The 12,809-nt window shown below is 46.1% G+C and overlaps 2 protein-coding genes across 2 annotated transcripts; one reads left to right on the forward strand and one right to left on the reverse strand.

The window, feature by feature from the left end:
- Positions 1 to 7,763: 7,763 nt before the first annotated feature.
- Positions 7,764 to 10,146, forward strand: LOC119461700 (transcription factor Adf-1-like). The gene is made up of 3 exons (XM_037723065.2): positions 7,764 to 8,167; positions 8,270 to 8,432; positions 9,629 to 10,146. The coding sequence occupies exons 1-3, from the start codon at positions 7,885 to 7,887 to the stop codon at positions 10,056 to 10,058; spliced, it is 876 nt and encodes a 291-aa protein (XP_037578993.2). The 5' UTR covers positions 7,764 to 7,884; the 3' UTR covers positions 10,059 to 10,146.
- A 798-nt stretch (positions 10,147 to 10,944) lies between these two features.
- Positions 10,945 to 12,521, reverse strand: LOC125947718 (uncharacterized). Its single transcript, XM_049672967.1, has 4 exons — positions 12,334 to 12,521; positions 12,115 to 12,228; positions 11,033 to 11,594; positions 10,945 to 10,965 (listed from the first exon to the last, which is right to left on the reverse strand). Exons 1-4 carry the CDS (start codon positions 12,519 to 12,521, stop codon positions 10,945 to 10,947), a joined length of 885 nt encoding a protein of 294 aa, XP_049528924.1.
- Positions 12,522 to 12,809: the final 288 nt, after the last annotated feature.

Consider the following 12,809-nt stretch of genomic DNA (forward strand, 5'->3'; position numbering starts at 1 on the left):
ACACACTTTAATATAGCAATACAGGGAACGCTTAACCTGCACAGCCATGCGTTCTTCTGCAAACATTCGCTCCGTCATCCTCAACACTGGTGCTGGGTACGAAGTTTTTAGCTAGATATATTGTTTAAAAAATTGACTGACTACACTTCAGAAAAGACGATACGCCTTCTAAAACATCAATCAAATGGTAAACAGTCAAATTTTCATAATGTGTACTCTCTTGTCAATCGGCGCGCAAATTCTTATGTGGGCCATTGCAATGTGGCTTTGTGGCGGAAAGATGCCACACATCTTTCCGTTGAGTGCTGAGTTCAGTACAGTGCGAGGCACTCTATTGAAACTATCTGAAATCTTTAGGCATGCGCACTCAAACAAGCAGGAATTTCTCATTACTTTTCATTAAGTGCCAAATTTGCATGAAATTCTGCTCATTAGATTTTTATTGATGGCGATAAATTTATCACTCTCTTTGCGATCGGGGCACGTGTGCAATCCCTTTCAGTATTGCAGGCGACAACTTCCATGTATCTCGAACCTTGTGGGCATGACAAAGGCTTCTTCAACGAATGACAGAAGTTGAGATATCTGCTCTATTGCCCAAGGATTCATGGCAGAGTGTGCGTTGCTCTCTACGTGGTAGGGTCAGTGCAAATAGAACAGATTAAGTCATGACTAACTATGATTCAGCTTGTCGTTGTCGAGTCACGCACCTTCTCGGCCCTGACGTCGTTCTGCGTGCTCGTTATTTTCAAGAGCCTCGAACAAAGTATTCTGTGATTTGTGAACTTCGAGAGCACATCGACCGGGCATGAGGATAATAATGCGTAGTTTTATTTGCCCACCCCTTGTTGTTTGGCATGGCTGCTGCTGCTGGGCCGTTCGGTACTTTAACTGATGTGATTATACAGGGTGTTTTTTATGCGAAGGCTTTCAAAACATTTTAAAGGTTCCTGTTTGCAAATAGCACAATTCTAGGTCATTCTAGTTCCACATTCTAGTTCCAGACTCCGGTGAAGTACCAACTAAATGGAAAACAGCCAAACTCCTGCCTTTGTAAAAATCAGGTGATAAACAACTTCTAACTACAGGCCGATTTCTCTCAGCCCCGTCTTGCAAGGTGTTAGAGCATATTATTTACAAACACATAATCGAATTCCTTGACTGTAATGACGTTCTAACATCTGCTCAGCATGGTTTCCGTCGTGGCTATAGCACTGTAACGCAATTAGTCGATTTTGTTCACGACGTCGCTTCTAACCTAGACGTAGGTAAACAAGTGGATGCCATCTTTATTGACTTTTCTAAAGCTTTTGACACTGTGATTCATTCTAAACTACTGGTAAAACTAAACGCCATATTAAACAATCCCCATCTTGTTTCTTGGATAGCCAGTTTTCTTCATTGTCGCTCTCAATTTTTTTCTTTTAATTCAGTGGAATCAACTCCTGTTGACGTAACATCAGGCGTTCCTCAGGGATCCGTATTAGGCCCTTTATTATTTCTCATATATAATAATGATTTGCCTTGTAACACCTCAACTAAAATCAGACTTTATGCAGATGACTGTGTTTTATACGAATCTATTAACTCCATTGATGACCATCACCGTCTTGCACAATTCCTTATGTCTTTCTGCACTTGGTGCAAAACGTGGCAAATGAACAGCAACTGTAATAAAACAGTCGTGATGTCATTTGCCAATAGACAGAGCTCCCTCTCATTCGATTATTCTTTGGATGGCATCCCGCTTAAAAGAGTTTCTCAACATAAATACTTAGGAGCCATTCTTACAGAGCATCTTTCATGGTCTAAACACATCGAATATATAAACGGGAAAGCCCTTAAAAAATTAGGTTATTTGCGCCGCACTTTATCTAAGACCCCTCGCGATACTAAACTGTTATTATATAAAACGTTAATTCGCCCTGTCCTAAAATATGCATCTGTTGTCTGGTTTCCCTACAAACACTGTGAAATAATTTCGCTCAATAATGTTCAACGTAAATCTATCCGTTTCATTTGCCAAAATTACAGCCGCAATTTCTCGCCAACACAGGCTCAACAATCTTTGAACATCGAGCCATTACTTTCACGGTATCTCATCGAAGCCTTAAAACTTTTATATGCAATTATTAACTCCACTTGTGGTCTTTCTGATTGTAACTACATCACATTTACAAACGCTAGTTGTACCCGTAGCTCCCACGCCTTGAACATATCACCTATCTTTGCCCGTAGTAACACATTCAGATACAGTTTTTTTCCCACGTACAATTGAGCTATGGAATTCTCTCCCCGGCGACATTCGTTCACTATCACTAAAGAATTTTATACCTGCCACCACTAAGCACCTCGCTAACATGTAAAGCGCTTTCTTTGTTCATTTTTTTGTGTATGTGTATGTTCGTTATTGTGTAGCAATGTATAATGTTCCCACTCCTGCTATAGCCCTATATAGGGCTGCAGTATATGTAAATAAATAAATAAATAAATAAATAAATAAATAAATAAATAAATAAATAAATAAATAAATAAATAAATAAATGAGCTGGTCTACTTGAAGAGGCGGACATTATTACTTTAAAAATTGAAATGCATAATCGACTAATTAAAGATGCACTAGTTAAGTTTTTATTAATTACCGCATGGCCCATATTCCAATTTACAAATTCTAGCCGTAGAGATCGCAAGGCGGATCCACTTGGAGCGAATTGTCAGGATGACACCAGTTTGGAGATATTAATTCCCGAACTTTGCGGAGAAAGGCATTTTGTAGATGAATGCATGCAAGCTTGAGCGTGTGCTTTTTGACATGCATGGTTTGACATGCCAGTGGGCACGCGCTGTCCTAGACACACGTCAGGCCTTTAATTAGTAGATGGTCTCACGGACTTTGAGGATATCGCAGGGTGCTTTCTGCATGAACAGCGACGTGGCACGACCGCGATTTCTTTCGTCCGTGTGGGAATTCCTCTTAACGTTCCCAGTAATGAGCTAGCGTATACAGTGTTTATGGGCCACGAAAAACGAAAGCTCGACGTAAACTGCGCTTTTCGAACAGGTTCTATGCGCTCAGGCTCCGATTGCACTATGCAAGCTTTATGGTTGTGTCGGTGACGTGGCCTCTGAGTCTGCGATATTTCGGAGGCCACGCTAATTAATTCGCTGTTTAAGAGGCCATCTTCGAGTAGCTAGGAGCAGACAACGGCAGCCAGGAGAGTGACTTCCGGTCACGGTGCTTTCGAACAAAACCTCGGACTCTTATGCTCGGACAGTCCCCGAAAGCTGTATCACGTGAATGTGACGCGCTCTTTTGTCAGAGCTAGTCAGACAGGAAGCCGCAGATGGTTTGCGGACAGCCCGGGACTGCATAATCGAAGAGGCCCAGTGCCAAGAGTGCTGTAGGCCGTATACTTCCGGGAGGTTCAGTGCCGAAACGAGCGAAGTCTCGCGAAAGCGAAACTATTTCCGAAAGTGATCGCCCGAGAATCAAGTCATCCGTGCCGTCAAGCTCGTTTGAGATTTGTTACTTCCTAAAAGGCCGCACAACCATTCCAAATTCGAGCACAGGACCAGGTCCTTACGAGGCTCTTCCGACCGGCCCCTTATTTACAAAAGGCCTCCTCCCATTGGTGTCACCATCTGAGAATCGTCAACTCATTGCTGTTGACCCGCCGATCAGCGGCGGAGTTTCCCAGCTCCTCGTCCATCAAAATTACCTGTCTCTCGAAGCGGCCATCATACCGAATGCTATGCGTCGCCATAACTTTTCTTATGAACGTAGTCGAAGCGCGAAAGAACACAGGGTAATGGAGCACCGTGACCGTAACACCACTCGAAAATGGCGTCGGTTGCACCAAAAAAAAAAAAGCATTGAGCGCGGTCGCCTTTTTTATGGATTGAATCAAGACGTAAAGGTATAGGTTGCCAACGTAACGTTATAAACCGTGGTATTAAGATATGTGTTTTAAGATCGCTAATTTTATTCGAATGTAACGCGAGGGTCAAGTTCAAGCAAAGAAAATCATGAAATAATATCACGTTACAATTCAGCAAATACGGTAACCAAACTAATTAACTACCAAAGCCAACCAACTGATTACCTAAGTTAGCATATTGAAATAAAATGATTCACTAATAACATACTTAACTATAATAACTAAGCAAATATCTTAAACTTATTAACTAATCAACTAATAACTGGCACACTGAACTAGCTAACCATATGTAACTGACTTATCCAACTAACTAACTAGACAAAGTGCAAATAGAGAAAGCTGAACGAAACAGTTTCTGCAAGGAAGGCGACTATAGAGGAGGGAGGCGATGTCAGTCATAGAACCGTGCCGTGTATAATTTAAACAGAAACGGATCGCACAATAAATTAGTTTGCCAAAAGTTCCCGTTGCATGTACACTCTACACTTATGATGAAATAAATGTGGGAGCGGCGCCTTTCCTCGTGAAAAAATTTGCATGATCGCGCAGCCCGGCCATCTGGCGCGGCAGATTGTTCGCCTTCAACTTACGCCAGTGCCTCTGGTGCCATCTTCTGTCCCTACATGAAACTTTTCGAACAAGTTTGATGGCCAGGCGAAAAGTATTGCAGAACTCTGGTAATATTTTCTGGAAGCCACAGGCGCACCAGCGATCACGCTGGAATTTCCACGAGTCTTGTATAAAGCCGACACTCTCGATTCGCGGATCAGATTTTGACGATCGTGGACTGTGTACGCCGCTGCGTTGTACATTCAAAGTCAGCTGCTTTTAAGAGCACATGTTCCCCTAATAAAGAGTTACTTTCGACATTCATAGTTTGCTACTTTGTTCTGGACCGTCGCTACAACGTGACAGTATGACGCTTGTTTACGTTTGGCAGGGAAGAGTTGCGTCCCTTAAGTAGCATACGGTTATCGTATACAAAGGACACAAGTTTGGCAAATTATAAAATTTTACACAATGCGTAAGCACCTGATATTTCTGTGTCGATGAAGATTTGCCATTTTATGAAAATTCTTCACATTACTATTTTTTGTACTACTCAACCTAACCTAGCCTCGCACGAGCTTAGTCTTCGAAGAACTAGGTGTCTAAACAGAGTAAAAAATCTGAAGAATCTTGCTTCCCACTAATTCTGAACAAATAAAATTATGCGGATCCCACGCACTGTAATAACGGACGTAAGCAAAGTTTTCTGTCCAGTTTGCGTTCATTGACAATAATTGGACGTGATGTTTACGGCGGCTGTTCCCCAGCCTTATGTGCAGCACTACACTGCTGGGTTGATGCTAAACTTATTTTGCGTGCACCACCTGTCTCTAACCCTGAACACAGAGAGTCGTGTTTCCTTGAGGCGTTATTGCAAGTTATATGTACGCATGGTAGCGAAGGTGCACTAGAAGCCCACCAGTCGTGCAATGGCTGCTGGTGCATGCATGGCAGTGCAATCTAGATTTCGCGGGGTCAACTTCTCGGCTGGAAAGCAATCAACCTTTGCCGTTCGGGGCACGTTGCGCGAAGCTACTGTGGCAGCTCACATCACACCTTTATGACATCGCATATACAGCGCACACATCAAATGAAGCATAAGTGAGAATATTCGCCACAACATCACGTCACAATCCAACCTCGAAACACCCACCTGTATTTATCGGTCACATTCTATGACGGCTAGCATTACACTGGTGGGCGTTTAGGGTTCTGGATGAATTCAGAGCCATGCGTTCACCCAGATTTTGAATGAAGTAGCACATCCATGTGTCCTCAGTACCAGCACACATCTGTTATTTCGGTGTCAAGATAAAATCAAGATTACATTGAAATGATTCACAAAACTACACTTTAATCTTCACTAACACAGCATGAGTGCCACTGTAGCGCTTCTCTGATACTGATGACAGAGATAAAACATAATATTTAGTGAAATATATGTTCAAAAATAAAGTTGATGATAAAATCTTGTACGGTCTATACTATATATATAACCATTATTTTTATGGCTACGCATAAGAGAGTTTTGACATTACAGTGTTAACTACGGTAATGCAATCTCGGCATTATCTCAGCCCGCCTCACCACCAGCAAACTTTAAAAAGCTTGCACAGTTTCGTACTCATAATTATTCGTAGATGGAAGCAAACAGCCTGTGACTTGACATTTTTCTATTCAGATGGAATTGTCTGTACTTGTAACAGCGTGCAGAACGCGTGCATGCGCACGAATCTCCTCGTCTCCAGCTCCCTGCCTTCCCGACCCCTGCCACTCTTCGCTAAGCGGCACGCTGAGCCAGGAGAAAAAAAAATGGCGGAAGCTTGCACTAGGCCGCGCAAAGCTCAAGACACAGCGAAGATGGCCGATTGATATTGACACGTATACATGTTTATCTTTCACCGGTGGCCGCTTTTCACCGGCTAACAAATGTTAAACGTTATCGCTCGGCGCAGGACGCGCCTGTATCGGAAGTTTCTAGAACGTTATCGATGCTTCTTTTCGTTGCCTGTTTTCACCGACGCTTATGTTATCTGATTGTGTGACCGACGCGAATTGTCTAGAACTTTCTGGAAGACACGCGGGCATCAGGGATTAATCTGGAACCTTCGATGACTCAGGTATGAAAGCCAATGCGTCTCGCCGCTGATCAGTTTTTCGACGACCGCCGACTGTGTTCGCCGCTTTCGTTGTGCTTCGAGTGTAGCTTGCTTTTGTGGGCACAGGTTCGCCCAATAAACAACCAGTTTCGTCATACACAGTTTTACTACTGTTTACTTCAGCGTCGCTACTACGTGACATCTGGTGGAGGTGCTAGTGCGTTCATGCAGCGAACGCCCCCGCAAAGCCGTGATCCAAGCCCGAAACCGGAGGACAGTGCCAACGTCGCCAAGGACCAGCGAGCAAGCCGTAGGCAGCAAGGACTTCTGCCGGAGTACGGACTTCTTCCCGAGAAGACCACAGCGACCAAGAGGACAAAAGTCACGACCTCGGCAGCAGCTACCATGACAGCCCCTGCGCCAACATCTGCAATCGTGATGCAACGACCCAGGGAGCTGCGCCCCCTCCGCGCTGGAGGGGGCGCGGAGGGGGGCCCCGTAATGCCGCAGTTAGGTAACGGACCAGGGCCCCGTAACGCCGCAGTTCCGCCGCCGCCGCCGCCAGCACGCCCGCCCGTCGCCCAGCGCAGTTACCAAAGGAAGACGGACATTTGGCGCGCCCCCGACCACCGCCCGCTCTGCTATCACTGCGGGGAAGCCGGACATGTCTACCGCCGATGCCCATACCGCGAGATGGGCCTACGAGGCTTCGCCGTCAACGCGCCGCGTCCAGTGCGGGGTGAACGACCGCGCGACATTGCCGATTACCTCGCCGAAGCCCAGTGGCAACCCCGACGACCCTCACGCTCGCCGTCACCAGGCCGCTACATCTCGCCGCATCGCCGTCAGTGCACCGGTCCCACCCGGGGCCGATCTTCCAGCCCTTACCCGGGAAACTAAAGGCAGCAACCGATGGAGGTGCGGTTGCTGTACGACGCAATGCCGAAGATCCTCCGCCACCGCCGACGACGATTCGCGAATCATCACGACGAGATATCAGCACGCCGCCTAGCAACAGCCTTGACAGCACTTCGCCACCGCAAGAAGACCGGCCGACGCGACGTAGCAGCAGCGGAGCAAGCCGACGCAGCCGTGATCCGACGCCACGACTTAACCGTAATGCTAGACGACGGTCTACCGACTTAGGGCTCTGTTATACTCCGACGTAACGTCGACGCGCGCGCACGCTGGGCGCAGCGACGCTACGCTAGCAAAACGCGAGCACTCTATACTCTGACGCGCGGCGTGACCGACGCGGCCAGCGTCCGTCGGCGCGGCCCGGCGGCAGCCGGCGCGAAATGCAGCATGCTGCATTTCGCGCCGACGACGTTACCCAGACTGCACCGCGTCCGTGTTTCTTTCCGCGCGGCGCCAGACTGCACCGCGTCAGCGTTTCTTTTTTTGTGACGATGGCGGCGTGCAGTGAGGATGGAATCAGCGTGCCAGACCTCGTCGAGCGCTTTCTGGAGGCCGTCCGAAAGTTCCCGTGCATCTATGACACCAGGAAACTGGAGTATCGGGACGTGTTGAGAAAAGAAAATGCTTGGGAGGCGATTAGAGCTGAGTGTGGTCTTCCCACAGGTAAGCAAAGTTGTGTAGCGCAGAGAGCACGGTGGCAGAGAGCATGTCTTCCTTGCACGGAATTTGTTGTGAACGCAATGTTGGTTTACCTCGGCGTTTCAGCTGCTGACTGCCAAAAACTGTGGAAGCGGCTGCGCGACCGTTACACCAGAGAACAAAAAGCAATAGAGCTGACACAGAGGAGCGGCAGTGGCTTCGTTGCGCGAAAAACGTGGGAGTTCGCGCAGGCGATGGAGTTCTACAAGCAGTGCGGCCGTCCAAGGAAGTGAGTTTACTAAGTGTTTTTTTTTTTTTTTTTTTTTTTTTTTTTTGTAGAGGAAAGGTTGGTGCTATCTTCTGCAGGCCCTTGAGGAAGTGAGTTTATTTGGGACTCGTGTCTTTTATTTGCACTTGCTGTCTTTATCGGCTGAGATTTTGCTCTTTGTCGGCTGTGCTTTTTTTTCTATTCTTCGCGCACTTATGAACCAGATCAAGATTGTTTCGTGATGAGTTTGCGAACTGAAATCTTTAATTTTTGGAATTTATATCCTAGCGAGACCTAGCGTTTAATGTATTGCACACTAGTGCCGACCGAAACCGACCGAGCGACGATCCTGCCGGGCACGTTCGAAGAGGGCGCTCATTCCTTCGAGCTCGTTTTACTCGACGCGGCCAATTAAGTTGCCCCTATTTATTTACCGCCTTGCTAAATGTTCTTGGTTTTTGTAATAGAATGAGTCAGAACTGTGCACGGCTCATTTTGAGCGCAGCTGCTCTTGAGGCAAGCGCGTAACTTGTCTATGACTTCGGTGAATTGTTTTTGTGTACACTGTATTGGACACCGCTGCCTACATCCACTGCTTACATCCAGGCTCTCTGTTCACGTCGTTACAAAGCGAGTCAGCAGCGTTTCTAATTTTCTTTTTATCAATGCCTTCCCGATAAGTTTAAAGGATGAGGATCTAAGGTAGATATTAAGTAAGTCCTCATATCAGGTGAATGGAAAGCTAGCCTCAGGGGCGTTATTTCAGTGTATAGCTGTTGTGTTTGGCGATTGCTGAAAGTGAGTCATTTCTCCTCGCGTTGTGTTCGCGTTCTGTTCTTCTCTTTTGTATTTGTTCACGTGATGCTACGACATTGTTTTTTACTGTGTTGCGCGTGATGTTCTCTCGCAGTTTTTTTTTTTTCTTTTATGACAGTGAGTGAGTCGGTAATGATTTATTTTGGCGCAAATCATTTCGTGCAGCCAAAGATTTCCCGTTTACGTAAGCACATTCGCGTGGCCTACCGTGAAATTTCTTACGCTACAGTGTCAGCGCCAAAGTGCGGAGTCCAGGGATGCATCAAGCAGTAACTAGACGACTTTAGCTAGGGGCAGTGTTTTGTGAAGCATGATGATTGAAGTGTAGATGCCATTTAATGTTAATTTTTTATATGGAGTGCACAGCTTTTCTTACGCTCACTAATTTTTCGTTCATTTAGAACTACGTGCAACTTGGAGCTACAACCATCAGGAGGAAATTGGTCTGACAGCAGCGAATCCGGACAAAGTAATGTTGAAGACATTGTGAACGCAATGACCGGGAAAATCTCACCGCCATCAGAGTTTTCGACCTATCCTGCTGCAGCATCTCCTAATGATCAAGTTTCCACGCAAGACACAACACGTGACAGTCAACAATTGCAAACAACGTACAACACACAACAAAATAGTCAAGGACGCACACAGAGCACACGGAAACGCAAAGGGGACGCCTTAGATGAACAAATCGTTTCGCTGCTTGACAAAAAAATGACCGAAAATGAAGCTTTTGGCTTGTCAGTTGGGATGACCCTTGACAGGTGGCCTAAGCAAAAAGCGGCGACCTGCAAGGCTAAAATAATGCAGGTCATTGCTGAACTTGATGATTAAGCTCACAAACATCACTTCTTCATCGTGTCTCATTAATTTATTTTTATTTTCAATGTGTTCACCGTGTTGAAATAAAACACCAAAGCGCCTTCCCACTGGCTTCTTTTATTTTTGTTCTTCAGAGCTAAAGCTAAAACAACACAACAATGCATTAACTGTGCAGCTTGCTTTCTGTTATGCAAAAACTAAGTGAAAAGGAACACCTCAGAAGCTCAAGCCAAATCGTAGTGTATGCAAGATGCGTGGTAGCAAGGAAGGCACGCCATCGTGAGCCCAAAATGCCACAGGCGTTTTCTTCACAGCGTCGTGCCCTTGAAAGCCGATAATTGAACACTTTCTTTTCGTCGTTCAGCAATGGTATGTGACAACTGCGAAAGATTGAACTGCAGTTCATATTAAATGCAGAGAAAGAAGTTGAATAAAGAAAACAGTGTTAGAAGTAAACATTATTCAAGATAACAATTGTCAAAGTAATTCTTATAAAGCTGAAGAGGTACAAGTTATGCAATACGTCTGAAAAAAGCAACAGCAAAACAAAAATACATATACATTTTTATACATATACACATACAAAAAGTGAAATATGAAATCAATTAATTCAGTCAAAAAAGTCATTAGCAGCGCCTGACAACCTTCAGCTGCCACGGCAATGAACCTTCTGCAGACATAAAATAGTCTGCTATTTCATCTCTCATTGCCATGGCACCTGAAGTTGGGCGGGTGGTGGATGATTGTGTCTGAGTACCAATTTGGGTTACACTATGGCGCCACTGTCCATCACGCACTGTGTCCCCACATTGCCTATCGCCATAATCATCAGGACAATACGCAGTGTCTCTCATCAAAAAATTGTGGAGGCACACTGCAGCCTTGATCATGTCGGTGGCTAGGTCTTCCTCACTTTCCACTGTGCCAAGGAAAACCCGCCATCGTGAAACTAAAATCCCAAAGGCATTTTCTACGCATCGGCGTGCCCTGGAGAGACGGTAGTTAAATACCTTTTTTTTTTCGTCTAGTCCCCTCCCCGGATAGGGCCGCAGCAGGTAGGTGCGCAGCGGGAATGCTGCGTCGCCAATCAAGCAAAGTGGCCACTTCGTTGGAGATGTAGAAGGCAGCCCCAACTCTTTCTTCTCAAGCCTTTCCTCAAGATTACTGCCTTGAAAAACTGCACCATCAGAAAATCGCCCTTGAGCTCCAATGTCCACTGTGATAAACCTGTAGCTGGCATCTGCTACAGCGAGCATAAGGAGTGAGTAAAATCCCTTATAGTTAAAGTTGTCAGATTCACTGAAGGCGGGGCACTTGATGGCGAAGTGCTTCCCATCAATACTACCGACAGTATTAGGAAAGTTCCACTTCTCCTTGTATTCTGCTGCTATTTTCAGCCACTTCTGCTCACTGGGTTGTGCCATCACACGTGGTGCCAAGGATTCCCAAATCGCCGGCAGTGTTTCTTTCAATATGTTAGACACTGTTGAACCGTGCATTCGGTAGCTGATTGCAATATCTTGCACCGAGCCTCCTGTAGCCAGGAATCTGGAAATATTAATAAAAGAGTGTCCTAAAATAATGATAAAATATTTTCATATCTCTGTTTGCACGGAATACAACTGGTACCAACAACGTAAGTTTCGAAGTGTGTGCCACGAGGAAGAGGCGCCATACAAACGCACATTTTAACAAGCCATCTCTTAGAAGTGCGCAAGGTTTGCAGGCAGGAAGCGAGTCGAACCGGAGGCCCTATTAATTGATACGCCCCCCCCCCCCCCCCTTCCGGCTGCATTTCCTTTTTGAATGGCCACCACGCTATTCCACTATACCGCATCAAGAATGTTAAATGGTCAGCTCCACCTCATAGCTTACAATTCGTGTGGCTCAACTTCTTGCAGGTGTGCTAAAGAACAGCTAAATAAATGAAAATCACCTAGTACATTTTAAATTATACAACCTACGGTTAGAGAACGATGTGCGAAAAAATCCAGAACAGCAGTATACATTCACATCGTCTCGTCGCAGCATTTAATATCTAGGAAAATATGAATAGCATATAATTTACCTCAATGTCACCGCAAGCCTTTCTGCTGGCGAGATAGGCCTCCTGTGTGTTGGAGCATGGATGAGCTTTTCATACACAAGGCTCAACAGCTGATCAAACGATGCCTTTGTCATCCTGCGTTCAATAAGTGCATGAAAGTTTGGTATAACATATTTCAACGTGGTCTGACAACGCAATCCCGAAAGGGAAACCTGTGTTATCGAATTAGCATTCATTTACCTGAAGTACTTGAAGTGGTATTCAGGATCGCTTTGCCGTAGTTCCTGCACGAGGTGGTGGTACTCCCCGTACTCCGGGCGTCGGTCGAATATCTCTCTAATATAGAGGGACCTCTTCCTCTTGCGCCGCAGGCGATGAATCAACAAAGCGAGCAATATGTTCCTTCGCGCGGGGTACGTCCACGCCATCGCAGAAAAAGATTGCGATCAAACGAGAAAGAACCCACAAAAAGACAACACGCGAGATTGGCGCGACCCTGCAACTCGGAATCGTTTCGAAAGTAGGCGGCGCGGCGCTCTACTCATTACTGAGCATGCGCTGTTCTGGCTGCGGCCGCTACGTCGGGCCGCGTCGCGTTGGACTATAGGGCAGGCGGATTTGCGCCTGGCGTGGCCTCGCCGACGTGACGCGACGAAACGAACCCCGGCGCGCGCGCGCGTTGTGAACGTCGGAGTATAACAGAGCCCTTAGACGTG

This window comes from Dermacentor silvarum, chromosome 8, assembly GCF_013339745.2.
Source record: "Dermacentor silvarum isolate Dsil-2018 chromosome 8, BIME_Dsil_1.4, whole genome shotgun sequence".
NCBI lineage: Eukaryota > Metazoa > Arthropoda > Arachnida > Ixodida > Ixodidae > Dermacentor > Dermacentor silvarum.